This window comes from Esox lucius, chromosome 12, assembly GCF_011004845.1.
Source record: "Esox lucius isolate fEsoLuc1 chromosome 12, fEsoLuc1.pri, whole genome shotgun sequence".
Taxonomy (NCBI): Eukaryota; Metazoa; Chordata; class Actinopteri; order Esociformes; family Esocidae; genus Esox; species Esox lucius.
Window position 1 is genome coordinate 27,594,609 of NC_047580.1, and position 20,489 is coordinate 27,615,097.

The window sequence follows — 20,489 nt, forward strand, 5'->3', positions numbered from 1 at the left end:
TAATCTCAGGACTAAATTACAGCTTGTGTTCTTCTCCCACATCCTCGCTGAACAGTATACAGAGAATTCAGTATGTGGGAATATTTGTGGACCTGCAAATCAGATCTCCTGAGTCAACAAAATAAAAAAGCATCCCTTCGTTTCCCATGTTTTATCATAACCTGCCATTATCAAGATGAGACTTCCCACATGAAAACATACAGCAGTTAGCCATACAATACCAGAGTACTTACCATAGTATTCTGTAGTAAACTGTAGTATATTGTACTACAGACAACAATACTCCCCAATGTAGAATACATCTTAGTAACACTTCATTTGGATAGTCAATATGATCTGTAGATGACAAATTGTCAAAAAACTAAGTAAATACTTGCTACGGTTGGGGTTAGATTTACAATAAGTGTCATGGTAAGACTTAGGGAAAGGTCTGAGTTTAGGGATAGGATGAGGTTTAAGGTTAGGTTTAGGTTTACAATAGGTGTCAGGGTAAGACTTAGGGAAAGTTCTGAGGTTAGGGATAGGATGAGGTTTAAGGTTAGGGTAAGTGTTATAAGATAATTAATTGAAAGTGAATGTCTGCTAAATTTAAGGTTTACAATATGAGTTAGGGTAAGTGCTAGGTAAAAGGTTAAGTTTAGAAATAGGATGAGGTTTAAGGTTAGGGTCAGTAGATAGTTGAAATGTTGACTGGGAAAATGCAGGGGCATCACCTGGTTATGACAGTTGGTAGGGCACCTACAGATTGAGTTTCCAAATAAAGTTGTACCTACATCTATTGTGACACACTCACTATAGGATGTTGTAAAAAACTGTAAAATGTATTAAACCATACTATAATGTTCCTCATTTACGTGTAGTAAACACGTAATAGTATTGAATTCATTCATAAAAATAAAATTGAAACTTTTATGTTGCTGAATGCCGTTTTAAATATATTTTCTTAAGGAAGATGGTTGCATGTTAATCGTACATTAGTGAAATTGGTGGAATTAATAGCAAAAAGGTGATTTTGCCAAAAAAAGCAGGAAGCTAAAACTATCAAGGGCATTTATACTCTTAAGCGATATATAGTAATCAATACATTATAAATTAGTTAATGTTACTGATAATCAAACACACAACCAATTCTATCACACCATCACCACTATAACTTTATAAATCTATTCATCTTACATGGTAAGTGGGAGATTATCCTAAATCCCGAAGTACACCTTCAAGCATCAAGGCACAAGGCCAACATAATACAGGCACATCAGAGTGATTGGACACAGTCCTTTGCCTTGAAACAAGGACTTGTTTTTAGAGACCATAACCAGTTTAATTGGGGTTTAAACAATACCCAGTAAACTAAAATGTAAGTACAATAATATAGTTCACTATAGTTCAGTACAGTAATAGGGTACAGTATATTTCAGTATACCACAGTAATATTGAGCAGTATAGTACTGTTATTTACAGCACAGTATTGTTCAGTACTGTATAGTACAGGACACAAAATATAGTACAGTAGGGTACAGCACAGAAAAGAGCACAAAGGCACAGTATAGTGCAGTACAATAATGTACAGTAAAGGACAGTACATTACAGTAATGTAAAATATAATATAATATTGTATGTTTAATATTGTACACTTCAGTATAGAACAGTATGGTATAGTTCAGTACACTGAAGTAGTAGATGACAACTCCTAGCAACCTGGGTTTCATTCCCAGCACTGCTGCTTGCAGAGAGACATCCCTGGACATTGAGAGACTGTTGATGGGATAGTTGAACTGAAATGTGATGGCTTGCTAAATGAATACATATTTGAGGAAGTAAAATGGCACGGCAAGGGCAAATCTGACTGGGTTAAACAGGTGGAACCGGCAAAAAGGCGTGGACCACAGGTCGTCGATGCATGCATCTACACACATAATCATCAGTTATTCATGCAAACCTGGAGTTTAAATTCCCCCCAGAAAACCTCGTAATAATATAATATTGGGTTTTTACCGGCAAAAAGGTTCAGTGAAAGTCTCCTCTTTGGGTGACTAAGTGTGTACTCCGCAACATGAACGAGGAGTGTTTTTCCATATTGTGTTAAAAAAATAAAGGTTTTTTGAGAAACAATATTGTAGCTCATCCAGGCTCATCCCTGATGTCTCTAGGGTAGGGCCGGGACAGAAAATGAGGAGGCAGCAGCAGCCTGAAACTAAACCTCCATCTATCACACTTAAAAAGATGCTGCCCAACCTCCGCTTCACAAGCAGGACGCCAATATGCTGGAAGTTGCCGGAGTCTGGAGATTAGAGGGACATTTTGCGGTGTCGTGGGACAAAACAGACAAAGCTGAGAATGATCATGCTTGTTTTTATTAGAAGGTGCTGCTATTGTTTTAGGTTAAATGTTGACTGGGGACAAGGCTGAGAGGTTTACCGGCCCCTGTATGGTGTTGTGTATAAGTGATGGTTTACAGGCCCCTGTATGGTGTTGTGTATAAGTGATGGTTTACCGGCCCCTGTATGGTGTTGTGTCAGATTAACAAGGGATGTTTCTCAGGCGGTGCATCCTCCACAGCATTTCAGCCCCTCTGACACACTGCAATAGAAGAAAGCTCTCTGGAAGATCACAGAACAACACTGGGATAATGCAGGGGCCTCACCTGGTTATGGCAGTCATCATAGCTTGCTAGGACGCCAGGAAACTTCTGCTTGGCATGAACTTGATCTAGGGTTTTAAATCCAGACACTGGGCTAGAGTGTAACAGGTAATTGCTGTTTGATGTGTTTGTAAAACGTTGAAAGAAGGTAGCCTACAATAGGTTATTTGTTAATGGCTGGAGGGTAGGCTAAACTTTTTCTCAGAACAGTGTAGAGGTGGAACATGGCTTTAGGGGACACAAGGTAGCTGCCAGCCTTAAAACGAAACTCGAGTTTCTAATCCCGTTGCAGAGCTACAGGCTTATCAGCTAATTGCTGTATGACATGTTTGAATGGAGGGAGGCCTACAGCAGCTAAGGTGATACAGTCAGTGTAGCTTGTTGTTGTTGTTCTCCAAATAGAATTTTGTAGTTTTGATATTGTGTGAAAAAGCTAATCCATGGAGGAGGGGGTCGAAATCGAAAGCTGGTAAAAGGTAATAGAGTGTGAAACTTAAAATGCCTAGAAGAGAAAATTCTAATGAGATGCTAAAATAGGCAAAACTGAATTAGTCCAAATATTATCTTGGGAATTATTTCTGGGGGATTTCTAGCTCCAACTGTGATAATAAAATAAATGTAAAGCACCACAAGAGTTGCATTTTTTTCCTTGTAAAAGACAATGCCCACAGCTTAACTGTGACAGTAAATCATCGTTTTAGTCAAAATATGATATATTTGTGTTTGAAGTGGTAAATTCAGGCGTCAGGTGTTTCCCATGAGATGACATGCTATACATTATTTGACTATGCTTTTACTTTCCATCTTTCCATCCATTAGCATTGCATTGTATATTAAAAACACCTCCAATGTTCTTCCTCAGCCAATAGGCTTTTCAGGATATACAGTAGCTATCTTGGTCCCATTAGAACCAATTCAAATAGGTTGGCAAATGTATACGGGTGCACTGCTATTCTTCCTAATCTGTGTTATGACCATAAACATTGGTAACATTTGAGGATTTGAATCGTGTGATTGCATTTTAGAACCCAGCTCCGATGTGGCCCCCTGTGAGATGATTATGCTACTTAAATGGTGGAGCTCCTTATATTGGTTATACTATGGTTATAGTCCATATAGCTACTGAAAAGTCTAACACATGGGTAATTTATTTTAGTATTTTCATTTTAGAAAATTACAATAATTTATCTGCAGTAATAGTGGTATAATAGTGTTTTACAATACTTAATTACCTGTGTTGTGATTGGTGATATTATTCACCAATAATTTCTTACCAAACTGGGCCAGCACTTTTTGCCAAAATGTAAATCCTGATTTTATATAGTGGCTGGGGGCAAGCAGCAATGTATCTGGCATTTATGGGGAGCCAAAACCCTACCATATGGGCGACAAATCCCACATGTGACACCTTTAAAAAAGGAAATTAACATAGCATGGCCAGGCAAGCAGACAATTTACTAATTGTCTACCAATGCATTGGTCCCACAAAGACCACAGACATGCAAAATGAACTCGCAAATTGCTTCAATACAAACCCTTCAGTAGTTAGACTATCCATTTTACCGGGGTAAATTATTTTCACATCCTTGTTAATACAAGAATCATAGCTAGGCAGTATCATTATTTTAATGATACTTTATTTTAGCAATAATTGCGCTAACATATGTTTCACAGGAAGCTAATTTACTAAAGAAATTAGTAAGTTAGGGTACACATTATTTTGAGAGTCCCTATTTCTTACTGTAAATGCTATATAGATATTAATACTATCAACAAACTTTAAACTTACTATTGGTGGATAAACAACTGCTTGCTAATGTTAAGGTTAGGATTAGGTTTAGAATAATGTTTAAGGTAAGGGTTAAGGTTGGGGATAGAATACAATTTAGGGTTAGGATATAGGTAAGCGTTAGATTTAGTAGATAGTTAAAATGTTACAGAGAGTCAGTAGGCAATCGGCAGAGTATATACAGGCACACTTTTGGGACATCTTCTCTACTTGGCATCTTTATATGAATTGTGGGAGCCCAGCCTTTTGAGTGTTCAGTGTACTAGAGTGTATAGACCACATTCCATACCAGCAGAAGTATTACCACTTGCCCATTTCAGTGACAATGGAAGCCAAGGAAAGACCCTGATGAGCAAATGCAGCCCTGACCATGTTTCCAACCCTCCTTCCTGTTAACACTAAGCCAACCAAAGGGCTGCAGCTGCCTGGTTCTTCTTATTGTTCTTCTTCACTTTTTCCTCCATCACTGATGCTAATGCAACACAAACTGAAGGGAACCATCCGCCTCTCTCAGCGAATCAGTCTAAAGAAACCGCCTAATGCTGCTAAATTGCTAGGGCTGACTGACTCCGATGTGAGGTATTTATTTTCCATTAATGCCCGTGTGCCTTCTTAAAATGAAGCTTGGATGGAGATTGAGAGTGGTTTTAAAAGGATCTTATAAATTGTGTTCTAAAATTGGTTTCAGAAAAGTAAGATTTTAGTATTAAATATTTCCTTACATCAAAAAATTCTGTTTGACAAAAGATTTATTAGGGCTGCATACCAATAATGTGGCATTTTAAAACAAAGTGGTAACATTTTGAATTGCATATTAAAGTTTAGCTTACTCTCAAATAACTTACAGCAGAAACTTAGGACATTTGCTGTGTTTTAACCTCTACAATGTAAGCATTTGTGGACAGACTATGTAAACACAAATGGTACTGAAGACCTTCAATGAAACACGAGGAGTATCGATTCCAGTGTTTATGATAAATCAACATTTTGCAGGTGTTAGCATCTTTGGCATTTTTTAGAAAGGAAGGAGAGATTTGGCCCAATGAATAGTCTGTAATTTTCAGAGAGAAAGGGAGTGGTGGAATTGTTCATTCACACTTTCTTCTCTTATCACATCTAGGCAATTTAATGAAGTATCTCACCAATTATGCAAGTCTTTAGTTCTGGATTATCTAACATTACTAACAATTAAGCCGCTTAGGACTACAGTTGTAGTCCTAGTAGGAGTGTCATTATAGCTAGACTACAACGGCAGCTATTGATTGGCTTTTGTTTCACTTGAGAATACGTACTTTATGACTGCAGTGTGTTAAAGACTAGCAATATTGTGTCGGTGAGTTGTAATTTCTTCGATCAAATTGTATATCCTTTCAAGATAAAACAAGGACTCCCCTACCGGTCACCTCTAGCACTGGGAGATGCCATGGTAATGTGCACTACCCATGGAAGCCCCCTGGTCTTCACTGGCTGTGACACATTAGCACCTTAGACCACAGCACCTTAGACCACAGCACCTTAGACCACAGCACCTTAGACCACAACACCTTAGACCACAGCACCTTAGACCACAGCACCTTAGACCACAGCACCTTAGACCACAGCACCTTAGACCACAACACCTTAGACCACAGCACCTTAGACCACAGCACCTTAGACCACAGCACCTTAGACCACAACACCTTAGACCACAACACCTTAGACCACAGCACCTTAGACCACAGCACCTTAGACCACAGCACCTTAGACCACAGCACCTTAGACCACAGCACCTTAGACCACCACACCTTAGACCACAGCACCTTAGACCACAGCACCTTAGACCACAACACCTTAGACCACAGCACCTTAGACCACAGCACCTTAGACCACAGCACCTTAGACCACAACACCTTAGACCACAACACCTTAGACCACAGCACCTTAGACCACAACACCTTAGACCACAGCACCTTAGACCACAGCACCTTAGACCACAGCACCTTAGACCACAACACCTTAGACCACAACACCTTAGACCACAGCACCTTAGACCACAGCACCTTAGACCACAGCACCTTAGACCACAACACCTTAGACCACAACTCCTTAGACCACAGCACCTTAGACCACAACACCTTAGACCACAGCACCTTAGACCACAACACCTTAGACCACAGCACCTTAGACCACAGCACCTTAGACCACAGCACCTTAGACCACAACACCTTAGACCACAGCACCTTAGACCACAGCACCTTAGACCACAACACCTTAGACCACAGCACCTTAGACCACAGCACCTTAGACCACAACACCTTAGACCACAGCACCTTAGACCACAGCACCTTAAACCACAGCACCTTAGACCACAGCACCTTAGACCACAGCACCTTAGACCACAGCACCTTAGACCACAGCACCTTAGACCACAACACCTTAGACCACAACACCTTAGACCACAGCACCTTAGACCACAGCACCTTAGACCACAGCACCTTAGACCACAGCACCTTAGACCACAGCACCTTAGACCACAGCACCTTAGACCACAGCACCACTTGGGAGAAATCTGTTGATATATAAAATCAAATATAGTTTCCTGGTATGACTCAGTAGAAAGCGTGAATCAATTCAAGCCAATTAGGACAATGTTCCTCTGTTTATAATACACTGAAATTATAATTAGAAAAGTAATTGAGGCAGCAGCTGTTGCATCAGTTTGTCTCATTCTGTCTCACAGCCTTTTCACACAGTCACCTTTTGGTTTAACAAATGAGTAATTTATAAAAATGCTAATGTACAGGGAAGATGCGTATGAAATGGACATACTGTACTGATATCCCCTGATAAAACTCATGTGTTAGTCTTTGATAATGTGAGGGATGACAATTTTTCATTAAGATATATGCTACTAAATATGCCTTGCTGTTCAGATAGATAGCCCAGAAAAATATACATTCCTCCAATGACTTACTCTGCCACTACCAAACATACGGTATGCTTAAGCCATTGCACATCTTACTAATTCTCTCAATATGCCGTTTAAGAACATTTTGAGTGTTAATTGTTCTTGGTCTAGCATGTGTTTTTCTTCAGAATAACGGTCCCATGTGTGGTGACCTGACCACTGCCAGACACAGGCAAGTACTGACTCTTTACTGGAAGCTACATTCCATCAATGCTCCTCCAGTATAGCTTTAATGCACATCAAGAGTTCATAAATCTGTACATCAAGAGTTCAAAGTAATTGTATACTCACAAGACTGTGACCATAACTTTAGTTAATGTCCCTTAATCCTGTCTGGACAATTTTTGTTTACATTTTAAGCAGAGAAAAATCAAATGAACTGACAAATGGAAACATCAAACAACCCCTTGTCAAAGATTTTAATTACTAAACCGACACAGCCCTTAAGCTGTTGTTTTCTGCAGGAGGCTAGAAAAGCGATTTCTGATGAGCAGAGCCAAGCACCAGGTAACGAGATCCTTTTGGGCACTATAGGTGCGTTCTAGCAAGGAAGTGCCTACTCTGAAGTGCTCAAATTCAAAAACTCAGTTGGCCCTTCAAATGCCCATCCTGCCACAGGTAAAGTTGTTGTTCATAGTATGAAGTACAATGTTCTACTTTTGGGGACAACAAACTGTACTTCTATCCAAAACCACCTTTAAGTGCATACATTTTACTTATATACATATAAGCCCTGGCAAGAATCAAACCCAAAAGCTTTGACATTGCATGGACCATGCTTTCCTTACTGGCCACATAAAACTATATCATATACATTAATAATGCTATGCTACTAGCAACATCTCTGAATTTAAAAAGGTAATAAAAGCCTTATTCAACACTTAAAGATGAGGCTTGCAGAATGATTACATTATTTTGATAAATTGTCATTATCATATCTAAATTGTCATTATCATATATATTTTTAAATGTACCCATGTCACAATACACTTAAAGTGCTCTTAAAAAAGGAACAAGCAGGACAGACACAATGAGTTGATTTCATGGGCCGATTAAAGCTAGTGCCGATCTTGGCACCCATCTAGTATGTCATCATTTGGAGTGTTAATACCAACTCAGTGAAAAGACAGCAAATCCAGAAGTGGAAAATGAAATCAAAGTAGCTGTATAACCTTCCTATTTAGTGAAAAGTGCAATATCAACTTCTGGCTATAGTTAGCAACACCAGGATAGGGCAAGTAGGAATATAATAGCAGACATTCAATGGCACCTTTGAAGGTAAAGTGACTGATAATTGCACTAGTTTTAAACCAATCTTTTTTTTTTTTTACTGAATATTATGATAGGCATCACCAGATCCATACTGTATAGAGTACAGCATCCAACACTATCAGCGAGTTTCAAACCTTTTCCTCACTAATGGATCTTCCATAAGACCTTCCATTTCTGAGACCTCTATTTGAGATCTATTTGTGACATGTGGATGTATCAGTTTAAACCAAGGTCTTAGCATTGCAATTGTCATCCGTCTTTGGTAATGACATTATTCATGAGCACCATCAGAGAAATTCTGTGGGTGTTTTATAATGGTGGCTTATTCGGTGCATTGTGCCATGCATATAGAAGGGCATTTGTGATGGTGTGAAGGGATAGTCTGCACATATTAAGGGCCACTGATCATAGCCATCGCTAAATTTGAATGGTGGAAATTATTCATCTTTTTCATTCCTAAAATATTGCTGTATTTCTGAACAGCAAGATCCTGGTCTACACTGAACCTGTTCTACATTAATTCCAAAGATAATTGAGAGAACCAGCTGGTGCCTGGCTAATTCTACATTGACCCTTATACAGTACATTCAGTACATTCACCTATCTAGTCTTTCAACCTATTATGCAGATATAAACCACTAATGTGATGAGATACACATATTGTCATTGGCAAATGAAATAAATGGCAATGTGTGTGTCCCTACCAAGTTCATTAAGCTAACATAACATCCAAAGAAAGCAGATAATAGTAAATATCACAACCCAAAGAATGCGCATTACTGTAAATTTCACATTTAACAGAAAGTGGATGATGGTAGATATCACATTACATAGAAGGCAGATAACTGTAAATATTACATTACAAAGATAGCTCATGATAGTAAATATCGAAACACGAAGAAAGCTTATGATAGCAAATATCACCTCACAAAAGAAGCTGAAGATAGTAAATACCACAAAGTAAGCAAAATATCACATCACAATCAATCAGAAAATATCACATTACAAAAGAAGCTGAGGCAAAGGAGCAACCTAGTTCCCAACCACAGGAAATGACTAAAATGTAATCATCTGCTTATTAATTCATATCAAAGCTTTCTGTCAATAATATTCTTAAACTAATAGTCTACAGTATTTGGACCCTGAGTGACATTCCCAGCATTCATCCTGACAGCTCAAAACATTAGATGGGTCTCTAACCACAGTTTGCAGAAAGGGAATTTAATTTGACCACTGTGATCACAGGAGTATAACATCACTTAAAAACAGTGATCACTTCTGAAGGTCATCTTGCATTATTTAAGAGACACAGAAGACAAAAATTATCCCCAAAAGCATTTATTGCATCATCACAGCAGTCTCTGACTGAAAAATTACACCAGGACCGATTTCAATGTTTAATTGAATCTCACTGAATCTCTCTTTTAATTGAAAAAAATATTTCTGAATTTTAAAGCAATCCAACCAGCATTTCATCTATGTATGTATCTGTAACCCAATTCCAATATTTTATCTGCGAAACAGATTAGTCATTGGTTTAAGTTGTACCTTTTCAATTGTAGATACCAATATTATAACTTAAATGAAGTGCATTATAATAAGGCCTCTCTCATCTTTTTGAGTGGGAGAACTTGCACAATTGGTAGCTGACTAAATACTTTTTTGCCCCACTGTACTTGTCATACCCTATAATCATACTTGAGCAGTCAAAATCAAGGAATCTTATAACATACTTTCTATAGTATGCGCTCTTATGTCAATTACTGGTGCAGTATAGCATATATTTTATTACACAAAAGCCTTGAAGACAGGTACTTTAAAATTAACGATTTTGTCAGTTATAAAAACTATTAGGTATATGTAAGGCCTATTCATACTGAAGATGAATGGACTTACAAATATATACATGAACAATAATTCTAAACTGTATTTACATAAAACCTATCACAATGGAATATAAAACATGCAGTATAAATGTCTACAGTGGGAATATCTATGGGCACTAATATTCAAAGATTCCTAAGTCTCTACATTGGCAAAAAGCTACAGAACAAATAGCCTACAGTTGTACAGAACAGTCCAGTATTCATATCATATACTTTCCCAATGTGTTTACATTGAAAGGACAACAGGGAATTGAAAGCCAGATGAGGTTTTTTTGTGACAGGCTAATGTTGCAAAAATTCTGTGTTTAGAGCCTGACAGGGAAGAGTTCAGGGAGCAGTTTATTATTACCATTTAATTATTGAGCTTACCGTCTTTCTATAATTGAAATAGAATTCAAAGAACAAAAAAAATGTTTTATGTAAATGACTAAAAAAAAAGGACAAGATTGAACGTAATGCAATGTGGTGCTTGTACTAGTAATAGAGACATGGAGACACCTTCTGGAGTGTTTCTGCTGTTACAATGTTAATGAGTAGATTTCAGTCACCCTAATGTCTGATGCCCTAATGCCCTAATATCATGAACATAATCAATAAAATGAACACAACTTTCAAATAGATTTCGTGGACATGATGTACACTAGCATCAGGGTCTTTTTCAGTTAAATTACTATAGTAAATAAGTACCAATAGATGTTCTTTAACTATTGTTGAATTAATAGCTTACAAATTTGCCATGGGCTTCGTGCACTAATTTAATTTCAACACCTGGGTGAATGAAAGTCCAAATTGACATAAAAATTGGATTACTGCCTGAGCACAGCTCGCTGTGTTATAAAGATCTACCAGGGAATATGTCCCTATTTCACACAGCTAATTATTCAAAGTAGAGATTGAGGTGGAGAGAGAATGAGTGTGAGCGAAAGAGGAAGAAAAGGAGAGAAAGAGAGCGAGAAAGAACAAACACAAGGCCATCCGGGAAATAAGGCAAGTGTTTTCCAAATTCCATGTGTTCCTCTGAGCCAGGGTTTAACATAAAGCCAAGCTTGTGTGTGTTTCGGTGTTTGTTGCTTGTGTGGGCGGTTCTCCTCTTAATCTTACCAGTGAATGTATAAACTGGAAGCCCAGGGGCCAGAGAAACTTCTTAATTAAGATATTGATCCTCTAGGTGTCCAACACAACTTTAAAACCTACATTTACTCATCTGATATTAGCTCAAACAGGCCACACTTTAGCACACACTTTAATGAGGTCTGTGTATAGTTATTTTTTTTACAGGCAGCATTGCGTGGATTGGATGTTTTTTTCTGTCAAAGCATGGCAGTTAATGAGATTTTTCAGTTAGTTTGAAAAATGTCACATATAACAATTTCTGTAAATGCATTGCAGTCAGTGCGGAAAAAAACCTTAATATTATAGTTTTATTAGAAATGCGATCAATGAGAAAAAAGGGCAGAATTTATGGAAATGTAGGTTTGTAAGGAGAAATTAAAGCTTAATATTTCATTACATTTTTGTCAGTTTTTTGCCATCAATTTACACTCCAGCCGAAATTACACTGCAGCTGAAAACGAACATTTAAAATGTGGGATGAATCTCGGGCAATGTTGTTATTCTTAGTAGGTAAAACGTGTAGAAACAGCCAAAAATAAAAGTTGACAGTCTCTACTGTTGCCTCATATTCACCTTGAAATGGCAATGTTGACTTAAATGTCCCAGCACTGTAAAGCACGTTGTGGCATAATTATTTAACAACAATCAGATCAAATTAAATAAACCAGGAGTATGCCAACTAAACCTACCCACACAGGGCAGATACAATTGTGCAGGTAGGTGGTTTATACTGGAGATTTTGTTTTTTATGTCAACAAAAAACAAATACAAAACAGAAATATATTTTCATTCATGCTTATCAGTGCCTTGTACTGGTCCTAGATATCATAAACCATGAATTACTTGAAGTAGATTATATGTTTGGGTGTGAGAACAGTTGAATCAGAAAACTGCATTTACATAAGCATGTTTGAAACATTTCTTCATGTAATTCTCTTTACAAAGGTTGGTTTAAGAGGTTAATGTGGTAAATCTTAAGTACAGAGTTCCAGCAGTCCAGTCAATATATTTTGTACTGTACTGTACTGTACTTCCTTTATGGCAGTGTGAGTCTATAGCATTATAAATGACAGACCCATGGCAAGTAAACAACATGTTTAATGTCTCCACTGTCTGGCTTACAAAATAAAACCACACAACAATATAAACCTCTACAGTAGTTAAGCTGAACAAAATCGTGTCGATGCTATAATGAGTATAGCACAAACATTGGTTAGGAAAGCCTCCTGTCGGCACTGTGTGGGACTAATAACATGTAAGCTGCATGAGTCCACTTTGTAAAGGTTAAGTTGCCTGGTTCCAGATCTGTTTTTGGCATTTGTAAACCTCTATAAATCACTGATTTGCTGTCATGCTAAACAGCACAAACAGATCTGGGACCAAGATAAGCTCGGCCCCTTACAACACACTCAGCTTTCATCTGCTTCCAGGTTGATGTTGTTCCCAAACTTTGCGTAGAGCTGGACTTTCAGATCACCCAATACACGCTGTATCGCAGACACTTTCCCTTCAAGCTCTTTGATCTCCTGTTCCAGTTGTTCCTATGGCAAAAAACAATGTATGTTAAGAGACATTTTTTACTAAGGTGTCATGTTAGTACAGTAAAATATATCACACCGGTCACGGTTAAAACACACTTTCATTTCAGTTTTCCACTGCCAATGAATGGGACGAATAGCAAAACACGTACAATTGAGACTTTCCCCACTTTCCTGTGTTGTGCAATAACGTGCTTTTATCCAGGTTATCAATGAAAAGGAGAAGTGGTGTTCATGTGCTTTTATCCAGGTTATCAATGAAAAGGAGAAGTGGTGTTCATGTGCTTTTATCCAGGTTATCAATGAAAAGGAGAAGTGGTGTTCATGTGCTTTTATCCAGGTTATCAATGAAAAGGAACTGATACTCCATTGACTTTGTTGGAACATCCTCCTTTCCCAACAAACAAAATAACATTCTCCAATGACTGGCTTTACGATCGACAGAGGACTGACAAGAGGACTGACAATAAGAAACCCTTTTATTTCAGTCATAAATCTAAGATAAATGACTTATCGCCTGAACTTTCTAACTCCCTCTGCGCTAACCCCAGAGACAGAGTTGGGCCATTTGCCGAGTGTGGGATATTTGACCATGGTGAGATCGATGCCAGAAAAGCGTTGATCTGGGAAGCCCAGAGGGAGAAAAAAGTTAATAAAGCAAGGGGGTTCACACATCTAACGGATGAAACCAGACCACCTTTCTAGTGACTTGACACCTCTTTTCTAAGAATATAACCCGACAACACACAAACACTACTTGAAGCCAACGGAGGTAAGTTTGCATGGCTTACCCTCCTAATTGATTTTGAGAAGCAATCCTTACCTCCGCCATGTGCTTATAGGACAAGGCCGCAAAGCTACAATTGACTACAGATTCTCCAGTCAAGCCTTCGAACAGCTTTTTTACAGCTGTTACCAAATAATCAACTCATTTCATGGACATTCCAGCTACAAAATGTAAACAGACCTCAAGTAAATACAATTACAATTTGTCTCTAAAATGTCATGAGTTGTTAAATGACTGTGTGATGGTTCAAACTTAAGCAAGCTAATGCTTTTAGAAAAGGTATAGCCAACTAGCTTAACTGGTCAGGACACTGGCCCAATGAGTAAAAGCTGTGATGAACCTGCCAACTGAAGCTGTGATGAACCTGCCTGGAATAGAACACATACATTTTGCTCCCATGCAGTGAGAAGGATAGTTCAAGAGGGAACAAACTCTCCATGGATCACAGTTAAATAATTGCAGCGGTTGGTCACCAAATCTCCAAAACTCCAAATGATGCCATTTGATGCCACCTACATGCCAACAAGCTATTTGGATGTCTCGTCAGGAGAAAACCTCTACTCTCATCAGGACATAAACATTAGAGGCTGGAGTTTACCATCATGGGGACTTTGACTAGGATCAAAAATTGAACCAAATCTGCCTGCCTTTGCCAAGAGGCAAATACTGGGCAATTATTGGGTCTTCCAGTTGGACAAGGATCCAAGGTATTCCACCATATCTACACAAAATTGGCTCACATACCTTGCTATGTGTCATCTTACCTTATTAAACATTGTAGGAGGTGAGGGTGCATTAAGTATTTTACAAAAAACGTAATATTTTGAGCGCTGATTCTGCTCATCTTTACCAAGGCTTGAGTAGGACACAGAATCCGTTACCTATGTGGCATAACTGAAAGACCACATATGCTATATGCTTATTCATAAGGCTACAGTGTTTAGTGTATCATGGATCAAATTCTTTGCATAAAAAAATATATATTATTGATTAATTGAATGTAGTAGTTGGTGTGTTTCCATGGTGATTCGAATTATTGTCTTCTCTGCCCCGTTGTTTTCTAACGTCTGAAATCATAGTGAAGTTGCCATTTACAAAATTGTTTAGTATCAACACAAGGAATAAAATCTACATTTGTATTACTATTTAAAAAGGCATCTCTCTTTTTAAATAAAATTTAAAAAAGAGTATGGCCTACACCTAATTAGGGCAACATACAATTACTTTTGCAATATTATTCACAATTATAGTCATGGACATTACCAAATAATATCTAAAAAATTCTGTCCTATAAAGTCCCCAGTACAATAATAATGAATTACTGCTTTCTCGGGCAGACCTAATTTAAAAGAAATCTCAGCGTGATATCAGGTTAATTTAACGGTAAAAAAACAAAAAACAAATAGGCTTATTACATGATAATTACCTTCGCAGCTTCCAACATCTCTTGGGTCTCTTCTTGGGTGTGACTGATGAACACATCTCCAATCTGATATGGTATATTTAGTGTGTCATCCTCAGCCATCATCAGGTCATCACTGGCATCCTGCAGATTCTGTAGAGATTTCTGGAAAGATAAATCACATTGACGGCTGTAGTTAAGCAGCTGTAATTGTAGTTGCGACAACATGAAGAAGTTTACCAGAATAATAAAAAACATGATGTCTAAAGAAAAGTACACTGCTCAAAAAAAATTAAGGGAAGATGTAATCATTACAGTATAACACCAAGTCAATTAAACTTCAGGGACATCAATCTGTCCAGTTAGGAAGCATAAGCGATTGTGAATCAATGTCTCCTGTTTTGGTGCAAATGAAAGTGACAACAGGTTCACTGGAGAGACAACAGTAAGACGACTTCCAAAAAGGGAATGGTTTTGCAGGTGGTGGTCACAGACAATTGCTCTCTCCTTTTCTTTCCTGACTGATCTTTAAGTTATGCGTCTTGCTAGTGTCCTTGTCACTGTTTGTAGCATGAGGCGGTACCTGCAGCACATTCTGGTTGCACAGGCATTACAGCTCCTCTAGGATGGCACATCAAAACATGCCATTGCACAGTTTGCTGTATCTCCTGGTACAGTCTCAAGAGCATGGAGGAGATACCAGGAGAAGGGCTGTTACACAAGAAGCGCTAGACCGGGCCGTAGAAGGGCATCAACACAGCAGCAGGTATCTGCCCCTCTGTGTGATGATGAACAGGTGGAGCACTGCCAGAGCCCTACAAAATAACCTCCAGCAGGCTACCGGTGTGCTTGTTTCTGATCAAACTGGGGCATGAGGGCCCGACATCCTCTAGTGGGACCTGTGCTCACAGTCCAGCACCATGCAGCTCGATTGGCATTCGTTGGCAGGTCCACCATTGGCATCCCGTTCTCTTCACAAATATGAGCTGGTTCATACGGAGCACGTGACAGACGTGAAAGTGTCCGGAGATGCCGTGGTGAACCTTATACTGCCTGCCACATCATCCAGCATGACCGGTTTGGCGGTGGGTCAATGATGGTCTGGGGAGGCATATCCTTGGAGGGTGGCACAGACCTCCACATACAAGCCAACAGTACCCTGACTGCTGTTAGGTACCGGGATGAAATCCTCAGACCTTATGCTGGTGCAGTGGGCCCTGGGTTGCTCTTGGTGCAGGACAACGCCTGGCCTCATCTGGCCAGAATGTGTAGGCAGTTCCTGATTGATGAAGGCATCAATGCCATTGACTGGCCCTCACGTTCCCCAGACCTGAATCCAATTGAGAACCTCTGGGAGGTTGTGTCAGTGAATTCGACACGGCCGAGTAGCGCCACAGACTGTCCAGGAGCTCACTGAAGCCCTCATCCAGGTCTGGGAGGGGATTCCCCAGGTCACCATCCGCCATTTCATCAGGAGCATGCCCAGATGTTTTAGGAAGTGCATACAGGCACGTGGAGGCCATACACACTACTGAGTCACATTATGAGTTGCCATGAAGAAATTCATACAAGTTGGAACAGTCTGTGATTTCAGTTGTTGACATAGATTTCCGTTGGTTTCCATTGGCCGTTGTTACGTCATTTTGTTCTCAACAAATTACACAACGTACAGTAAAAACGTAGATCTTGAATATATTTTGTTCATCGAGACCTGATGTGTGATTTAAGTGTTCCATTAATTTTTTTGCGAGCAGTGCATATATACAGATTTTCATAATCATTAGATGAACCACTTACCTTTTTTGCCTCTATTTCATCTTTGAACTCAGTCATTCGATTTGTGTTTCTAGCAAATGTATTGATCTTCTTCTGGTCTTCAAATGTGACATTGACATCTTCAACTGCCTTTGAAGGAGAGGGCAATATAAATTGTTCAACATAATTACTACATCGCTATCTGCAACCGTTCATTTAAAATATTTAAATCTTAATCATTTTTGTGGCATTCAAACAATATCAATTAACAATTCCCCCACCCAAAACATTTCACCTGAACAATTACAAAAATAAGAAGTGGTTGGGGCATACGACGAAACACACTGGTTAACCATTAAATACCTCACTCATTCCTTAAGTAGCTAATTCCAATTAGCTACTTTACTTCATACTAGCCAGACGGATACGGCTCTCAAATGGCACTTACCATTAAACTAACACCATACAAAAACATTTACTAAAGACATCGCGTATGTAATTTGTTCTTTGATAACCATCTTTCTTAGCCTAACATTACTTTCGCTGGCTAGCTATGTTACAACTGTACGGTAGTACTGTACTGCTATATGCGAACACCGTTACGTTAAGGCTGCTCCCTATATTTTTGAATAGCTCCCAAAGCAGATCAAGAATAGCAATTTAGTGAGAATTGATTTACTTAACATCTGAATCGGTATTAGATAATTATTGAACGAATGGCAGGGATGTTATGGAGATACGGGGGGAAACACTTAAATAGATTTTAGCTTACAACTGTCTTCTTCATGGTGGCCGCCATCTTGGCTTATCTTCAGGAAAAGTCAGCTTCTTCTTTTCATAAGATTGGTGGAGATGAGCATTCAAATAACTCATTACCGCCCCCATGGGCGCCCATTGGGAATATATTTCTCCCTTGCATGTTGGTCCGTTTGTGTGAATAATTCCTTTTCTTTTTTTATGAGATGATACTGTTTATTAACCTATTCATATACTAGTGTCGCTATAAATGGTAAGCTAACTGATACACTGCCTATAAATATGCAACACCCCATCGACCCGGCCCCGGATAAGCGGAAGAAGATGGTATGGTATGGTATGGTACCCCATTGAACATTTTGTTACTAAATAAACAAATCCGTTTTATGCATTAAATGAAACAAAAATATAAATTGGTTACTAAATATTTGTCAGAAACAGTTTTGGCAGTAATTACAACTGCGCCTTTTACAATTTAGCACACCTAGATTTGGCAATATTTGACCATTCCTCTTCATAAATATTCAAGTAATGTTCAAGTCATGCGACTAATCTTTATGTTCATGGATAAAACCTTGGTTCCTAGAGGGAGGGATTGAGTTACAAAAACTAGTGGAGCACACCCGCATGTATGCATATGAAATGAACAGAAGATTCAATCACATGCACTGTTTTTATGTGAACAGTGTTCGGTGTCACTAAGAGTTCACCACAAGTTCCTGGGAGCTACTAGTGATGTAGCAGGGACTTTTTCTTTTCCTGTTGCTTCAGCATGTTCTAGTTGGGCCCGTCCGCTGGATGATGTCAGCATGTCTCAATAAGCAAACTGGGCCGGTCCCATTTTGCCATTATTTCCCTTTTCTTCTCTGTTGCATGATATCCGATTTGAATTGGATATAATTGGATCATTATATAATGATTAACTCCCTACTTCTACACAACAACTCCCTGGGATTCAGGAGAGTCGATGATGAGAGAGGTATTTCCTAAGCACTTAAATACAATGAAAAGAACAGAACTGCTACTTTGAAGGGAAAGGATTTTTTTCTTTAAATTGTTTTAATTTTAATTTTTGTAATAACATTTTATTTCTTTACATTTTCTTGTTCCTGATTGTTCCATTGTAACAGGGAAAGGAATTATCCAAACATACTTGGACCCATGTCAAATTGATAATCTATTATACAATATATGTGTTTATTATACAATTCAACCCCACAAAATGTGTTGATTACAGTAATGTCCTATGCTTCCTGGAATTTTTGCTTGTTTAATATACCAGTCAAAAGTTTGTGTAAGTGTGTCTGGTACTGTACATACAATAAAAAATTTAAATATTAAACTCATCTCATATTCAAACACTGTCAGAATAAAAGAAATGTCAGATGGTTGTCTCAGAGTGAATCTACAAAGATTTATTTAAGGCACATATTATTTAGAAAATATATTTAAAGAACAAATTGCAAGGTGTGTTTAGAGAACAAATGGTATATGAAATCCAATAGTCTATACAGTTATCAGTTGTATAGACTATGTAATTAAGAAAGTGTTTTTAAAAGATTCAGAACTGGCAGTCAAAAGGATTTAACCAGCAAACCTCACTCAATCTCGAAATCTCTGACCCTAAATAAACTAAATATTATCAAAACAAAACACTCCATTCCTATGACTATGAGAATAGGGAAGAATTACAGAATGAAAAGTTTGCCTTGACTGCCATAACTTGCCAAACATTTGTTTACTTTATTTAAGAAAATGCTTGAAATTCATCAACACATTGTTTAGGATCCCCACAGATATCTTAGTGGTCAACAGCGTTGAGCCAGTAACTGAAATATCGTATAAAGTTTATATGGTATGTCCATATATAATTGTTGTTGTGCAAGTCACTTAAACCTATTTGGTTCAGTAAGTCACACATCTGTTAAATTACTAAAGGAATTTACAATAACATGTAATATTAAATTAGCTTAAGGATATGCCTTTTCAATTACATTAATTGAAGGAACATCTAACTGATTGCTTGCAACTCTTTTTTTTTTTTTTACACTAGACTAGAACATTCTTTATGTATGCAAATGGCTACAGCCAAAACCTTTGCACAGGGTGATAAAATCATAAAGCAATAATGCAGAATAATAAATTTTTCTTCTTCATAATTTCAGTGTAAATTCTAATTTCATTCTGAAGTTCATGTGAACAAAAAACAGCCACGCTTGCATGCTTTGGCTAAAGTAGTGGGAGTGAATCGGCATGTCTCCATTCAATGAAGGAATGTCTGTGTATTGTTCAAGACACTCACGGCTGATCAATGTACCATTAATATACCATCACAGGCCACCCCGCAAAGTTGTACTATCAGTGACTGAAGAACATATAAAAAAATTTGATTAGTGCCATCAATGACTTTATACTTTTTCTTTATTAGTTTGTTTAAGTTTTAGGGGGAAAAAACACATGATTTTGTTGTAATATTAGGTTTAGTGTTACAGGCATAAAGTGGCCGGCACACAACACAGGGGGAAATAAAAGTCTCTGACATAAAAATTCAATAAGTGGAAAACCACAACTGATCATGTTTCTCTCTCAGCATATCTGATCCT

General features: G+C 38.2%; 1 protein-coding gene across 1 annotated transcript; it reads right to left on the reverse strand.

Annotated features, from left to right (window-relative positions):
• Window positions 1-12,730: 12,730 nt before the first annotated feature.
• On the reverse strand, window positions 12,731-17,959 carry pfdn4 (prefoldin subunit 4). Its single transcript, NM_001310895.1, has 4 exons — window positions 17,903-17,959; window positions 17,173-17,280; window positions 15,400-15,540; window positions 12,731-13,189 (listed from the first exon to the last, which is right to left on the reverse strand). Exons 1-4 carry the CDS (start codon window positions 17,927-17,929, stop codon window positions 13,058-13,060), a joined length of 408 nt encoding a protein of 135 aa, NP_001297824.1. The 5' UTR covers window positions 17,930-17,959; the 3' UTR covers window positions 12,731-13,057.
• Window positions 17,960-20,489: the final 2,530 nt, after the last annotated feature.

What these genes read in the sequence shown, in the direction of transcription:
- pfdn4 (NM_001310895.1), bottom strand. Translation starts at nt 17,929, where the DNA reads ATGGCGGCCACCATGAAGAAGACAGTT. An exon ending in CCACCATGAAGAAGACAGTT is followed by an intron (nt 17,281 to 17,902) that starts GTAAGCTAAAAT and finishes TCTCCTTCAAAG; the next exon opens with GCAGTTGAAGATGTCAATGT. An exon ending in ATGAAATAGAGGCAAAAAAG is followed by an intron (nt 15,541 to 17,172) that starts GTAAGTGGTTCA and finishes TTATCTTTCCAG; the next exon opens with AAATCTCTACAGAATCTGCA.